This window comes from Plectropomus leopardus, chromosome 22 (assembly GCF_026936395.1).
Source record: "Plectropomus leopardus strain MGB_pleo_1.0 chromosome 22, ASM2693639v1, whole genome shotgun sequence".
NCBI lineage: Eukaryota > Metazoa > Chordata > Actinopteri > Perciformes > Serranidae > Plectropomus > Plectropomus leopardus.
The window spans coordinates 8466700-8482896 of NC_142197.1; the positions used below are offsets into that span (position 1 = coordinate 8466700).

At 37.5% G+C, this 16197-nt stretch overlaps 1 protein-coding gene across 4 annotated transcripts in view; it reads left to right on the forward strand.

Moving 5' to 3' along the window:
• The window catches only part of pacsin2 (protein kinase C and casein kinase substrate in neurons 2), a 28114-nt gene extending 12967 nt beyond the window's left edge, over positions 1-15147 (forward strand). The window contains exons 5-12 of one of the 4 annotated variants that reach the window (XM_042511030.2): positions 2441-2596; positions 3326-3501; positions 3641-3761; positions 4681-4728; positions 6894-7024; positions 10714-10863; positions 12017-12198; positions 13291-15147. In XM_042511030.2, coding sequence (XP_042366964.1) covers positions 2441-2596; positions 3326-3501; positions 3641-3761; positions 4681-4728; positions 6894-7024; positions 10714-10863; positions 12017-12198; positions 13291-13403 — 1077 coding nt within the window. In that variant the 3' untranslated portion in view covers positions 13404-15147. The remainder of the gene's footprint in view (positions 1-2440; positions 2597-3325; positions 3502-3640; positions 3762-4680; positions 4729-6893; positions 7025-10713; positions 10864-12016; positions 12199-13290) is intronic. The other 3 variants (XM_042511033.2, XM_042511032.2, XM_042511034.2) reach the window with 3 other exon arrangements.
• The last annotated feature ends 1050 nt before the right edge of the window (positions 15148-16197 follow it).

Below are 16197 nucleotides of genomic sequence, written 5' to 3' on the forward strand. Positions count from 1 at the left end.
AGGGGTGAAAATACTTTAAATATGGTAGTTTTGTTATTTTTCTTTTGTTAGTTGGCTAAAAATGAACCAATGCAGGTAGTGTTTAATCAGCAACTTTTCATTTTATGTATGTCATGTAGGGTTTTCTACCCGGAGGTTTTTGTCAACAAACATTGTAATTCAGTCTATAAACAGCTAAGCAATTACCACAAGCAAGTCATTTTTCAAGTCACTGACTATCAATTTAACCCTCCAGTTCACATGATTACATATTACTGACTCGCCATTGTTTTGCCTCCATGGCTACCTGCTTACTTAACACCGGAGCAGAACAATAGCTGCAGCCTCTTGATATTGAATAAGAGGCTTTTGCTAAACATTAGCCGCAGAGTGTGCCAAGATTGCAGCCAGTAACTGTGATCTGCAGTTATTTGACTGTCAGTCGAAGGAAAGGAAACACGGAGCGCTCACAGGGAGACCGGCACTCCTAGTTCAAAATCAGGTCAATGTATTTCCTACTACTGCTTTCATTTTAGCAGCCTGTTTACTCTGCTACATTCCTTTCTGTGCATGTGCATATATGAGCGTGCACATCCAAGTATTTGTATGTTCAAAACAATTTTGCAACATCCAAGCTCCTTGCCCCCATTTCCTGTGTGTGTGATGTCACCAGGGGGCGTTGACTTCCTGGCCTTGTCATTGAGTAGGGACAGAACAATGCAGCGTTGTAGCCCGACTGATTTATTGATTGACCAGACAGACAGGGACAAGTGGGTAGAGGGCAGAGAGGAAATGAGGCTAATTAATTGGTCTAGAAAATGAGTAGCTGACGTGGGCAATGTGTCAATAATAGACACACACAAGCTAAACTGGATACAGTATTTGACTTATGATAGTCCTCAGCCCTCATGAGTTATAGTGGGTTGACACGCAACTGCCTATTTGATTAAACTATGGAGGAGGACAGGCTGCTGTCCTCTTTTTCCATCCTCATGGTTCGTTCACACGGCTGTAAAACCTGGCACAGCCCAGGTGCTCTTCAAATAAAACCACGATGGATGAGTTCACTTCCTCAATTCTATCTGTTGGAGTTTAAATATGTACAAAGTGATAGAGGAGTGGTTTCTCTCATAAACGAATCACACAAAAGGCTTATCAGGTGTCAGCGTTCCCATGTTGCCTCTCTCATATGAGTTGGTTTCTGCATATGAGGTGTTTTTCACTCATTCATTCCGACTGAAATGTGTCTGCGGCCTCATATGACCAAATTTCTCCAAGTAGGAAACTGGTTGTAATGATTCCTAAAACGAATGATTCACATTTACTCACTGAAGTGAGCATGTTTCATCCACCTTACTAACAAAATTAAATCAAATTTCCTCAAAGCAGTGTTCCTACAGGTCTTTAAAGACATTCATAGTTGTATCAAGGCCTTGAAAGCTTTTATAGACGTGGGACATTAAAAGTTCTTGAATTTATATACTTTGTGAATAAATAAATTAATTGTGAGAATAGAAATTATAGTTCTTTTGACATTGTCAGCCATCAGCAGGGTTCCCACAGTCATGGAAAACCTGGTTAGTTATTAAATCTTACAATTACATTTTCCAGGCCTGGAGAAGTAATTGAATTAGTAAATATGATTGAAATATTTGTAAAAGTTATGGAATTTGTTCTTTGTAATGAAATTGTTACCTGGATAGCCTTCCACGTGAAGTAACATAATGGCAAACTTGTTTTCTGTAGCTGATGGGGAACAACGTTTTGTTTACTATCACCCATATTTCTTCATTTTCTCCTTACGTTCTCACTCTCTGTGTATGCCAACTAGCTGAAATTATGTCTTAATAGAGTTTGAATCAGATACATTTGAAAAATTTAGGCAGGTGGGGTAAGAAAAAACTTTGGTCCATTAAAACTTATGGGAACCCTGAAAGTATTCACACATTCATTAACTGTTATAATTAACATAATTGTTGTCTATAAGCTTCTATAAATCCTGCTACTTCTCATTATGAAAATGATCAGTGTTGTAACAGTATCTAACCCTGATCTATGTCACAAACTATGCGATGCTGGGTCCTTGAATTGAATGAATTGGGCCTGGAGAGTCATTGAAAAGTCTTTGAATTTAATATGTAAGAGGGTGTGGTAACCCTGTTAAAGAAGACGTTCTCCAAAATGACAGAGGCGGCCATGTGCATGCACATTTCAGGAAAGGATGACTCTACAACAATAATCCTATTGAAAGATATTATTGTTGTTATTGGATTAAACATGAAGTACTTCCAGTGACAGACTTAGGCCAATTTTCCAACAACTGAATCCAAAAAAGATGATGTAACCAATGCCTAAATCCCTCAGTCAGACACCAAATGTCAATTGGTCTATCAACACCTCCACAGATAGTTTGTTCTAAGTTACTGTTGCCTGTATTTTATTTTATTGCCTGAATCCACAGATGGAGACGATGAAGAAGGCTTATCATTCTGCCTGCAAAGAAGAGAAACTGGCAGCCAGCAGGGAGACCAACAGCAAACTGGAGAGCAACAACAACCCCGAAGCCCAGAAGAAGCTCCAGGAGAAGGTGGAGAAGTGTCAACAGGAGGTGCAGAAGGTAGGGCTTCATAGGGTGTCAAGATTGGGTCTTTTTTTTTTTTTTTTTTTCTAAGAAAGGTTCCACATAAAATTAGAAAAAATGAATATAAAAAAGTGCAAAAGACAATTTTGAAAATAATAATAATAAAAATACTAAATTATTTTTTTAAACTAGTAAACCAATTTAATGAGACAGAAATGATAGGTTGTACATAAATAAAATGTAAAATCTAATATAAAAAGTGCAATAGAAAATTAAAAAAACAATAATAATAATAATAAAAATAATTTAAAAAAATTTTAAACTGCGGTGTCCAGTGGCTGAGTGGTTAAAGCCCCATAAATGAAGGCAGTGTCCTTGCTGCAGTAGCCCCGGGTTCGGTTCCAACCCGTGGCTCTTTGCTGCATGTCATCACCTCTCTCTCCCCCTTTCATGCTGTTGACCTGTCTTATTTAATAAATGCAAAAATAACTAAAAAAAAAAAAATCTTTAAAAAAAAATTAAACTAGTAAACAAATTTAATGGGACAAAAGTCATAGGCTATACAGAAAATTAAAGAAAATAAAATGTAAAATCTAATAAGTCAGATTGGGCATGTCTTTTGGACACTTCATTTATAACTCGATTAAGAACAGTAGCCTGCTAAAAAACACAGCAGCACTGGTAGAGATTATGTTGGGCTGTCTATATACAAGAGTACAGATATCAGGTATTTTAATTGTCACTTCATTGCTCCCTTTCTCCCAGACTAAAGAACGCTATGAGAAATCTCTTGAAGAACTCGACAAGTTGACCCCTCAGTATATGGAGAACATGGAGCAGGTGTTCGAGCAGTGGCAGCAGTTTGAAGACAAACGAATCCGCTTCTTCAGAGAGCTGCTGCTGGAGGTTAAACAGCACCTGGATCTCTCAACGAATCACAGGTCAGACACAGGAGAGTCACCTAGGTTTCTCTTTTCCAAGTAATGGTCAAACAAGCCATTTAATATCTGAATACATACACGTTGCTGTTGCAGCTAATGTGCAGTGCCGTGAAAATAAAGGCCAATGTTGTCTTCATAGATTCCAGACAATCTACCACACGCTGGAAGACACAATCTCTGCCACTGATGCTGAAGACGACCTGAAGTGGTTCCGGTCCAATCATGGCCCCGGCATGCCAATGAACTGGCCCCAGTTTGAGGTACTACAGCCTGATTTATACTAATAAAGAGCAGAGGGAAAGAGAATTTAAGGCTAAATGTTTAGTAGAGGAGGAATGGAGGAGACACACTTAAAATTCCATAAACTCTTAGGATTTGTGTTGTTGCTGACTTAAAACAAATAGAAAATGTTATTATTTAGTGAGGTAATTGTGAATTAAATACAGTTTTTACTTATCTTGAAATGCTAGCATTTTCCCTTAAAGACAACTAGTGCTCTCCCACTGCGGGAACCATCAGTCAAGAGGACAGCAGAGATGGACTAATAAGTCTTGCTGTAAAACCTTCAAGGGCAGGCTTTTTACAATGTTGCACGTAGCCCGAGCAGCAGTTAATGCCCAGTGTCATTTCTGTCATTGACTTATACCGTTTGGCAGCAGGGATGGAGATAAATCTTAACTCAGCATCACAGTGGCAATGGAAGGAATGTCGTTCATGTCATCTTCCCAGCAGGAGGTGAAATAAGGGAAAGAGGACGGGTAGGAAAATAAAAGCTTCTTGCACTTTCAATGCAGCAATTTATAGTTCTGAGTGCTCTTGCAGGCATAGTTTTGTCAGTGGGGCGTCCACTTCCACTTCCATCATTACCAGGCTGTTTTTCTTTCTGAGTACCATTTGGGTTTGGAAAGCTTTTAAAGAAAGAAAGAAATCTTTTCTGTAAGATGATACACAACCTTTTAGACAGTTCAACAGTGTATTACAGTGAGCTCGCGTGTTAATTATTCTGCAAACTACTGGATCTGCAGTTCATGTAGTTTGTTCTAGAAGCAGAATCATTTGCCAGTGCAATTCATCTCTACATCCACATACTAACATTTCTGCAGCTTACAGTGTAAACTCCACATTGTTTTCCACATTAACCCTTTTCCACACCTGCTTCCCTTTCCCTATGTCTGACAGAATTTGGACTGGTCCAATCCTCGCTCCTTTAAGAGAAGGTCCATTGTAGTGAGTTCTGCATGGGAGGGCTGTTCTTTTTCACAGCAGCCATGGGGGTGGGAGGGGGATCCTTTATCTTCCAATAACACTTTCACTCCTTTCTTCTTCTTCTTCTATTTTCATGTGTGTTTGAGGTGGTTGTGTTTGTATCTTGTACTCAAGTTTCAAAGAATATTAGTAGGACGAAGGTGGTACATGCAGACACCACACTGTCCCAGCTATTGTTTGTTGACGTGTCCACTTCTGTTCCCTCTACCTGATAACTGCAGGATGTTTACATCCTGGATGTCAGAATTTCTAGAATGACTCTGTACCACTATTAACACAACCAGCACTCTCTGTTCATCTCTGACCTCTGACCTCTGACCCCTCAGTGGCCACTCATTATTCTGTCCATGTGAACTCTGCAGTACGTCACATGATGCTTCAGTGGCTCAGCAGTGTCACAGAGTACCAGAGGTCAGGAACCAGACCAGAAGGCCTTTGATGTGTGACAGTTTAAATCAGAGGGGTCAGACAAAGACTTAGTAAATCTCAGAGGTCACACTTACCAGTGTAATGTGTCATTTATATGAAAGGGAGACCAATGGATTGCTGTTTGAATATGTTAAAGGGATAGTTTGGATCTTTTGAAGTGGGTTAGTTAGAGCTTCTTATCCACAGTCAGTTTATTACACACAGTAAATGTCAGTCGGCATGTTCTCAGTTTGGAGAAGCAGACAGGAGTACCGAGACAGAAGCATAGCAATGTACTGCTTTAGCCTCCTAAAAAAAAGTCATACAAATCAATACTAGTTTAACTGAACGCTATATTAAGATAATATTGCTGTCAAGCCCTTTTAGACACTGAAACCTTTATAGCGCTCTCTTCAAAGGCACACTCCATTCAGAAAAACAGAAATTTACATCAGTTACAGCCAAAATACATGGAACGACATGGAGCACATGATATGTCAGCTGCGGCAGACTGCGATCATTATAATCCCATAAAGCTGCTACACGAAACACAGAGGCCGCGCTGGGCGCCATGCTGTTCGGTTTTGTTAATTCTTTTTTTTTTTTGGTCTATTTTCCCTCTCCCTCTGTGTGGCTTTGCGGCCTAAAAATGAGCACAATCTGTTTAAAAATGACAAAAATTAATACCTCATAGTAACTGTGCAAGTGTTTTTACAATTCACATTAAAATAAATCAATCAAATCAATGCATCTCAGCGCTGGGGCTGGATTTCGGCCATCAGTTTGTTTGTGTTATTGTGTGACTTTGGTCTTTAAGTGGCAAAGTTCAGATTCACCAAACTCACACAATAATACAAACTAAGTGATCAAGGTAGTGAAAAAACAGCAGCTAAAATGACTGTTTTTATCAGTGGAGTCTGGTAGCTTTGGCGAGACCTCAGAGGCTGTTAAAAGCTTTTCTGTTGGAAAGTGGTGAAAATATTCTAAATATAGTGTACACTTAAACTTATACTATTTCTTTTAGGTGGCTTAAATAGATTTTCATGTTTTCATCCACAGCGGTACATTGCTTAGCCTCTGTGCTCCTGCCTGCTTCTCCAAATTGATGACGTGCTGACTGACATCCCGCATATGTAATAAACTAATTATAGATAAAAGCCTCATATAACCTCACTTCAAAAGTTCTGAACTAACCATTTAATTAAAGCCATATTGCTCCAAAAGATTGATATCAGGCTGCCATGTTGTGATAGATACTGGAGATTAAAGTCAAAAAATAAAAAATAGTTAGTGTTAGGAAAAAAAAAAAGTTTTTTAGCAACATTTCTAAGTTTCTTTCCTATAACTGTGTTGCTGTTACGGTCTCGGCTTCACTCCACTCTCCCTGGTTAGCCTCTGGTGGAGGGGAGACTCCTTGGTGCTGTGTTTCTTTCAACAGGTGATGGATACTGTCCGTGGTTGTGTTCTCACATCTTATCAGGCCTACACTGCGCTGTAAAAACACTCATGCATGTTCAGTGTCAAAACCCAGCGTCCGTGTCACGGCCTGAGAAAGGGTTCAAATATTTATGGACTGTTTTGAAGTGTGTGTATGTTGCTGTGCACAACCCTGTGACTTATTCTCCCACTGCTAGCTGTAAAGGCATGTTTTGAACCAACCATTCAGTTTGGTCAATTCGGCAGAGTAGTAATACTTAACTCTCATGTGTGTCCACCAGGACTGGTCCTTAGACTTGAACAGAACCCTCAGCAGACGAGAAAAGAAGAAGCCGTCGGAGGGCGTCACGCTGACCGGCATCAGTCAGACTGGGTCAGATCAGCCCGTTCAGCCTGCCAAGACCAGCAGCAGGTAGATATCTGATCACTCACTGACTCACTTGTTCTGTCTCTAACACAGAAAACGGAGCATGTGTTTGTAATGCACACACACACTAACACACACACACAAGCTAACTCTTCGTCATCCAAACTCCCCACATCAGAGATAATGCAGCCCACCACACATGGCGTCTTCCTCTTTAGGAATGCTTGTAAAACGTTACATAAGGGAAGCTCCGGGATTGACGTCTAGTTGTGCCACCGTTTCCATGGCAACGGTAAACATTTTGTCAAGAGTTTGTAGGGAAAGAATTCATCCCTGCAAGACTGGAGCTGGCTGGTACATGGTTGAAAACAAGCCAAAAAGTAATGTGGGAATATATTACTCACACACGGAGACCTTCATAGCCTGAATATTGGTACTGGGAAGTTCAGAGAAGGTCGGATTAGTGTTTAAGTCAAACACCTGCACCTGGATTTAGCAAGTTTGTCATTAACAGGAAGATTAAAAAAAAAAAAAGAAAAAAGAAAGTTCCTCGAAATAACATGTTTTTGTGACAGAAAAAGAGTGTATTTTTCACAAGCTTGTTTAAGATTCAAGCAAAGTCTTAGCAACAAAAGCTGTAATCACATGATACTTTTTAAGGTGTAGAGCCTCTCCTCATAATATAATCTTTTTAAGACAAGATAAGATAAGACTTTAGTTGTCCCTGCAGAGAAATGTGTCTCTGGTGTTGTGGCAACAGCAACAAGGACATAACAGCGGTTCATGGAAACGACAACAAACATCAAAATAAAAACCTGTTGCAAACTCATGGCAGACACTTCTATATGTGTTATATCCAGGGTTCCCACGGTCATGGTAAACCTGGAAAAAGTCATGGAATTTCACATTTTCAAGGGCTGGACAACTCATGGAATTATTCAAAATCATTGGAAGTTTTGAAATAGTCATGGAATTTTGTTGTGTAATGATGTTGTTACAGTAATTTTCCATGAATAATAATAACAACATAAATAGGCAAGGCATATTGATTTATATAGCACATTACATACCCAAAGGCAACCCAAAATGCTTTACAGATTAATCAAGTCAGAGTTCATTGTTGGCCAATCACTAAGCATGCCCCAAAGGGCTGAACATTAGTAATTTCAATTCAATTTCAATTTGATCTGTAAAGTCCAGTATCAGAAATCACAATTAGCCTCGGAGGGCTTTATAACATACGACATCCCTCTGTCAAATCAAAGTCAAATTAATTTTCTGGAGCTGAGGACATAAAGTAGCTCTAATATTTGTCAATGTTTTTTGTTTACCATCATGTACGTTTCCCTGTTTCCGCCCTGCGCTCAGTCTCTCCACAAGCTAAAATTATGTTTGAATAGAGTATGATGGAAAAGTTTTGAAATTTTTGTCCATAAATTTTATGGGAACCCTGTATATATCCATTGTTCAGAATTTTAAATAAGTCTAGGGGTGATTATCCTCTCCTCTTATCTAGACATCAGTATGAAGTGTCGTGCATATCGAAGTCATGAGAGCACTGGAGGTGTGTCTCGAGGAGTCAACAAAGGGAATGTCAGGCACGGAAAGCATTTAACCCTTGAACTTGGGAATATTGACTGCCTCTTCCCCATCCAACATTTACAGCACATTGTTTTCCTGTCATTTCCTACATCTGTGGGCGTGACTGAGGGATTTTGTTTATGCAGAGGCTCTGGAGAGGTTAATTTTGAAACTATTTTGGATTATCTTTCTCCTTGTCACAGGATTTTAAAACACAGACTTCACTGTGAAGTTTGGCGACTTATCTCGATGGTAGTTTTTTGTTATCAGCATCAGAAAGCCAACCCTTTTTCATATCACGTGTTTGCCCTTTTTGATCTTTCCCCTGTTTGTTGTCTGAAGCTTGAATGAACACGGTGTTAACACTCAGTGGATAATCCACTGGTTATCAGGTCAGGTTTGTTTGTTGCCTAAAACCATCCAAAGTTACATTGTGCCAGACTCCTAGCACAGCAGTGTTTGGTGTAATAACTCCCTAGGCTCAAAACTCAAAAGAGCATGGCATGACTGTGCAAACAAAGGCGTTCACATTTCTCCGCTTCACATTCTCAAGGGCCAACTGATAGCTACTGCTGTTCACGGTCCAGTAAGTCTGTAAACAGGGAGCAGAAACCCTGCGTTTCCTCTACTACAGGTGGACTATTGGTTTGTTCCTTGATGCGGAAAGTGACAATGGTGGGAAGTAAACAGTCCTCGTGTGACTTCATTTGCACCTACAAAACCCAGAGCTGACAATTTAGTGTTTTATGTGTCATTCAGAGAGTGTCTTATTGATGTTTATATAGCTTTACTTTAATTATGCTAAACATTGCCTTTAGGAATTAGTGGAAGCACTCAAGTCAAAACAAGTGGAATTGTTGTTATGGTTTCTTTTGAATAAGTTTACTCTAAAAAAATTGGTGCTTTGTTTACTGGTTCAGAGGACGAAAAATAACGTAAGCATTAATAAGGAAACAAACTGAAAGGAGTAAGTAAGATATGTATTTTTTACATATACTGAAACAAATATGGAACTGAAATAATAAATGAAGAAATAAATGCATAGGTTAGGACCTCATATCTATGAGGTGCCATAAAAAGCATAAATGTGTTTAACATAAAATAAATGTGGTAATATAAAGCAGAATAAATAAGTTATTAAAAATATGTAGACACAACTGAATTAAATACTAAATAAATAAAATGAAGTATGTGGACATAATTTGAAATAAATGTGTGAGAATAAAGGAATAAAAACAAATGTGACATTAAATTTTTAAATATTCAGGAAAATAGAGTAAAAGTAATTAATAAATAATAACATACAGAATAAAAATAAAATAAAAACAACAAATGTGAAAATATATATGGAAATATAAAGTATTCTTTATATTTTCTATTTTTTTCTCTTTATGTCCACATTTATTCAGTCTTTTACATTTTCTCTTTATATTTTCCATATTATATAGTTTTAATGAATGTATCCATTCATTCCTCCTTACATTTTCACATTTATTTGTTTATTTTTAATGGATTTCTTCTTTTTTAATAGCACTCCTCCTGTGACCATACCGGCCTGATATTGTACAGACACAAAACTAAAAAAATATATGTAATTGTACAAAAATGTAGATTTAAATTAGATAAAGATGTTTTGTTATCTATGTCCTCTTTAATTAACAACTTGTATTTAGTTATTCCTGTTTATGTCAATATGTCAACATTTATTTATTCATTATGTACTCAATTATTTATTTATTCGGTAATAATTTCAGCTTGTAATCATTTATTTATTGCTGTATTTATTTATACATGTATTTATGTATTAATTAATTCTTGAGTCATATTTTGTCCTCCATAGACTGGTTGTACTACTTTGTTGACTCAGGCTTGTTATTATGTAGACATACAATTATTATGGGATAATGTGTCTCTAACAAAGCCACAATTAACTGTTGGCTCAGCCCCTTGACTCCTTGGTTTTGGAAGTGATGCACATGATTGTAGGTGGTAAACTAGTTAACCACGTATTTGCAGCATACATTTAAGTATGTCCACAGGTCATGAATGTCACATGTGTATCTTTATATATATGAGTGTTTGTGTGTGTGTGTGTGTGTGTGTGTGTGTTTGCATGTCAACAACCGATCTCTCACTGTGTCCCATGTTGTCAGCCTGACTGTGCCCACTAACACAGCACCAGTGGGCTTAAACCCCTTTGATGAAGATGACGATGAGGAGGAGGAGGAGGAGGAGGAAGAGAAGGCCGCCGAGCAGAAGACTACGGTCAACCACATCAGTGTGAATAAAGACGAAATAAAAACGTTGGTGAACAGAAGAGAAACACTCCGCCCTCCCAAAACCTCCCCGCTTTTACTTTTCTCTATCTTTTGTGTCACGGATCGCCAGTCGCGCTGCATCTCTTTGGCGCCATTTCTTTATCTCGGTTACTTTGATCCCTTCTCGCTCGTGTCTGTTTCTCCTCCCTCAGGTGGCAGGTTGTTGTGTTGCTCTGCATGGTCGCTGGAATGGCATTGCACACAAAGTCAGTGTGTGTCTGTCCTGCACTCCTAACAGTGCCATGTCTTGCGGGAACATTAAATGTCATGCGCATGGGGGCGCATGTCTCTGCTCTGGGAAATGTCTTACAGTCAGATCTGAATATTCACACACGTGCACATGTATATAGATCGTTCTATCTCACAATTGTCAGACAGCTAACAGGCTGTATAACAACAAAAGAAGTGCACGTACAAATACAAATGGATCAAAGAACAATCAAGGTACAAATTATGTGGGTTCAACCTTTGGGCAAAGCATCACGCTGCATTTTTGTTGGTGTAAATCAACAAAAAAAAGCAGAAAAACCAAAGTCAGAAGTAGGTTTGCAATAAAAGCCAATGTGAGCAGGTCTGACTGTAAATCCTTCATGTACGTTCTGTTGTGTGTTTATTGTTTTTCAACTTCTCAAACCTCTCTGTCAGAGCAAAGTTCTCTCTGGTGTTTAGGTGGCTCCCTCTGCTGGCCGCTCAGGTTAAACTCCAATCATGCATTCACAACAATGATTTGTCTTGCTTTGTCCCATGCTGTTTGATATGTGGTCATGTTGTGTTGTTGCCGGCATTGTGTGCACTCTCACTTGAAGCTCTTGATCTTAAAGTAGCATTAAAGAGGCTTTTAAATCATTTATCATGCTGCCTGCTCTGTAGCGTCAATGCCAGAAGTAAGCATGTTTTGCACTCATGTAGAAATAAGAGTTATGTTTTCAGGATGAATCACAAAGCTGTCACAGGATTTTGCATTTTGGGCTTTTTGTGTGTTTGACTTAACTTGGTGTATTTATTTTCTGGCTTTCCTAACTTTGATCTTTGGTTCCTGCTTACGCCTGGCATGCTGGATATGTCCCGTCAATGAGCGAGGCCCTGAGATGAACTTGAAAATACATTTTCTAAGTGGCTTTTTTGTCTGTTTACTCAGTGCGAGCAGTATGGAGAAGACTCCAGACTGGTCAGATGAAGACACAGGTGGTAACCCTTTCTCTGCCAACGGTAATGGGAATCCATTCGAAGATGAGCCGGCTTCTCCAGTCGTATCTGTGCCGGTCAGAGCCCTCTATGACTATGAAGGACAGGAGCAGGACGAGCTGACCTTCAAAGCAGGTACATATCAGTAAAGGTGTAAACTCCAACACATATTACCTGTCAGTAATATTATCTACTCTAAACTACTGTAGACGAATAAAATACCAACCTACTTCATATACAGCAGTTACAATAAAGTTAAAAAAAAACTAAAGTACTGTTCTAACGAAGTTAAAATATGATAATAATTAAGTTGAAATACTGTTATAATAAAGTTTAAGTTCTGCTATAATTAGATTTAATAAAGTACCATTATAATTAAGTTTAAGTGCTTTTATAATAAAGTTAAAGGACTTACTGTCACAATAAAGTACTATTTAAAGAGTGTTGCAATAAAGTGAAACGAGCTCAAAAGTACTTTAATAATAAATATTTCTTAAATTACTGTCACTATAAAGTTAAATAATGTACCGTGTTCGTTCGTTGTTATAAACGTTTTAGAAAGTACTATTATAATTGAGTCAAATAAAGTACTGTTAACATAAGCTTAAATACACAAGTGTAATAAAGTTTTTAAAAGTACTGTTAAAATAAAGTTAAAAGACTTAATGTAACAATCAATCTCAATTAAAAAAAGTTACACAAGTTAAATAAGTTCTGTTTTAAGAAAGAACTGTTATGATAAAGGTCATCGAAGTAGGCCACTATTTAACTAGTTAAAGTTCAATTATTGTTACAATGACGTAAATCGAAGTGGAACCACTGCTGCTTTTATTCTGAAGTACCCATCTCGTTTCGGGTGTTGATGTTCTCGCTGTAAACTTGAAGCTTTTGGTCAGCATAGAAGCAGAAAGTTAAACCGGCGTCTTGAAAGTTGAGCATTTATTCACGATCTTCAATGCAGATATTAATATTATTTTTAAGTCGCACTCGTGCTCCATGGTTGCAAAATGTGACTAAATTGTCGCGGCCTGGAGCTCTGCAAATACAAAAACACACACCTCGCCTCACATACTATCATCAAGTTTTTGATATCATCATTTTATACATCCCACGTAGAACAAGCTGCAATACAACCGAAAAAGTTCTACAAAAAAACAGGCAAACATTTATATAATTTCACAGGTTTTTGTTAAACAAATATTCGTCCCTTCCTTCTTCTTTCTCCAGGGGACGAGTTCACCAAAATTGGCGAAGAAGACGATCAGGGTTGGTGCAAAGGTCGACTCAAGGACGGACAAATAGGCCTCTATCCTGCTAACTATGTGGAAGACATCCAGTAATAGTTCATCACAAACGAATAAATGTGAAGAAGAAAGTGGTGTGTTGCAAAGTGACTCTGCGGCTGGAAACGAGAAGGCTCTGCCTCATGTTAACCCTTTTCTCCCCGTCGGTGACGACTGGACCGATGTCGGAGCAGGACGGAGAAGACAAGTGTCAGATGATTAGAGGACCACTTGAAATGTTGTTGCTTGCCACAAATTGACAGTAAGAAGACGGAAATTACCCCCTAAGTTTCCAGATGATTCCAGACGAAGAAGATCACAAAGAGAAATTGCTGTCAGTGTAAAATATGTTACTTAGAATCCCATTTATGCTGTTACAAAAAAATAATAGCCTTTTCAAGTATATATTAGATGCAATTCAATTTATGTGTGAATTTATATATTGTTTAAACAAAACACTGGGATGACAAATCGTCTTGCGATGTTACATGCAGCCTTAATATGCAAGCCACTATGGATTCATTAAGGGAGATTACCCTTTTTAAAACCGTAATTAACTATTTTAGGTTTGAAACCATTTCTGCCCATTAGGATCCAGTCCATAAATGTTCATTGTTAGATTTTTGTCAGACAAAGTAGGCCCTTATTTAGAGATTATTGTGTTAGATTTAACCGGATTTTAAATTACATTGTTCTGTCGTTCCTTTCAGGGTTCTGTTTTCTGGGTATTTTATAAGGAATGATAATGATCAGTCGAGCCTCATCCTGACGTTCATTTAGTTCACGGTGGGTAGGCTCCTCTAGCCACTGCATTTGAATGTATATTCACTGATTGTATTTTCTCACTTATTGATTGTTCACTTTTGCAACCACTGACCCATTAACCTCCCCCTCTGAACAATCTGTTCTCAAGCTTTTCACACAAATCTCTACTTTGTGTAGATTGTATTACTATTATTTTTCACGCAACACTGAAGGTTTTTCACAAACGTTTATCTCACTTGAATCTCCTCTCACTTCTTGTTAAATGTCGAGTTTTGGGAGATTATTTTAGTGTTTTGTTTGTTTGTTTTTTTTTGAAAATATATAAAAGTTTATAGCAATAAAACCACGGCCGAGTATGGCGTCGCATACACACGTGTAAATAGCCTGGATGAAACGTACAAGAACAAATTAAGCATCAATATCAGATGATACGTAGTTGGAAATTGATTGTTAATTTATGATGCCACAAGTGCTTTTGTTCTACTCTTGTTAGAATGCTGTGACTGAGAATCAGTTTGTATAGTAATTGAATGTTTTATGGCAAAATATCCCTTGAATCTGTTATTTTGATATATTTGTAAATATGATTATTTTTCCCATCGCAGAGGGCCATACTCATTGAATTAATCAACAGATATGTGAATAGTTGTTAATTTTCCCTTTAGGAGCTATGACATGAATTGATAACTGATTTCGTAACCTTAATGATTAATACATCTATTTTGAATGATCATCCAGTACTTTGTTGGCTTGTGTGTTTCCAGAGATGAACTGCAGGGTTTTCACTTGTGCAAGCTCCATATGAACCCAGCGCCCATTGTATCGATGAAATCATTGAAAACAAGCAGGCTACGTGATGCTTTTGCCTGCAGCACGAGAGAAAGATTTGTTGTCTTTAATAATAGTGAGAGAGGAGACGTTTTGCCATGTTTTCAGGGCATGCTGTCGTTAAAAAGGCAGTAACAGCTGTACTTGCACAGTAAGGTTTGTAAATGTTGTCCCACAACGTAATAAATGAATTTATTGGATGAAAATATTTTGCCCTTGTCATGACATTTTTTTTATCTTTAACTTCTCAGATATGATCTCAAGATATTTACTGGGTCTAAAAAGAGCTTCATCTTTTTCGTTTTGAATATACTTTTTGTAACATTTAACATCAAAAGTTAAGTTTCACAGTTCTGTTGAGGATAATGTCAAGTGAGGCAAAAGACAGTTCAGCTGGTTTAAATTTAATGTTTGTTTAAGCAAAAATAAGAAAAATATGAGGCCTCTAAAGTCTCAGAATGTGAAATATTTTATCTTGTGTGAATTAGTTAACAATACACACTTTTTTGGGGGGGGGCAACTTATTTATCTCGTGCACAAGATAATTATCTTGTGAGAGGAAGTTCTTTTTTGTGCACAAGATAAGTGGAATATTTTGTGTGCAAATAACAAAAAAATCTTATTCTATAAACTGCATAATTATCTTGAGTGCACAAGATTAAGAAAGAAATCACCTTTTGGGACTTTAGGGGCTTAAATTACATGGAAGTCAATACACCAAAGTTCTTTACAGAATCTTACAAGTTTGTGCAACTTTGTATGTATTTACGCCACTCAATGTTACTGTGTCATTTTGTCTCCAAATACTCTTGTATAGTTGCTATTTTTCATTTTAGTTTAGGTATCTCTTATTATTTATCTGTTACTTTCTATACTGAAATTTGTATATATTTCTTTCCTTGTATTGCTGCATCAACCTAATTTACCTTCTGGTGATTAATAAAGGTTTATCTTATCTTATTTTAGGATGAGACCAAATTCAGTGGAGGAATATGGCATTCTTTATTTCAAAGGAGTAAGATTGTACATATTCATATTTGATTAATTTGCATGGAGTAAAAAAAGGGGGAATACAGAAAGATAAATTGAATCAATCTGCACCTTGAATTAGAGGTTGATATTGCCTATTCAAGCATACCTATAGATTAAACAGTGTTTAAATTTATATATAAATGTTCATAAATGAGATATAATTATTTACAAAAACTACTTTTACTTTTCAGACATCAATAAAAGACCCCAAAATGCCATAAACGCT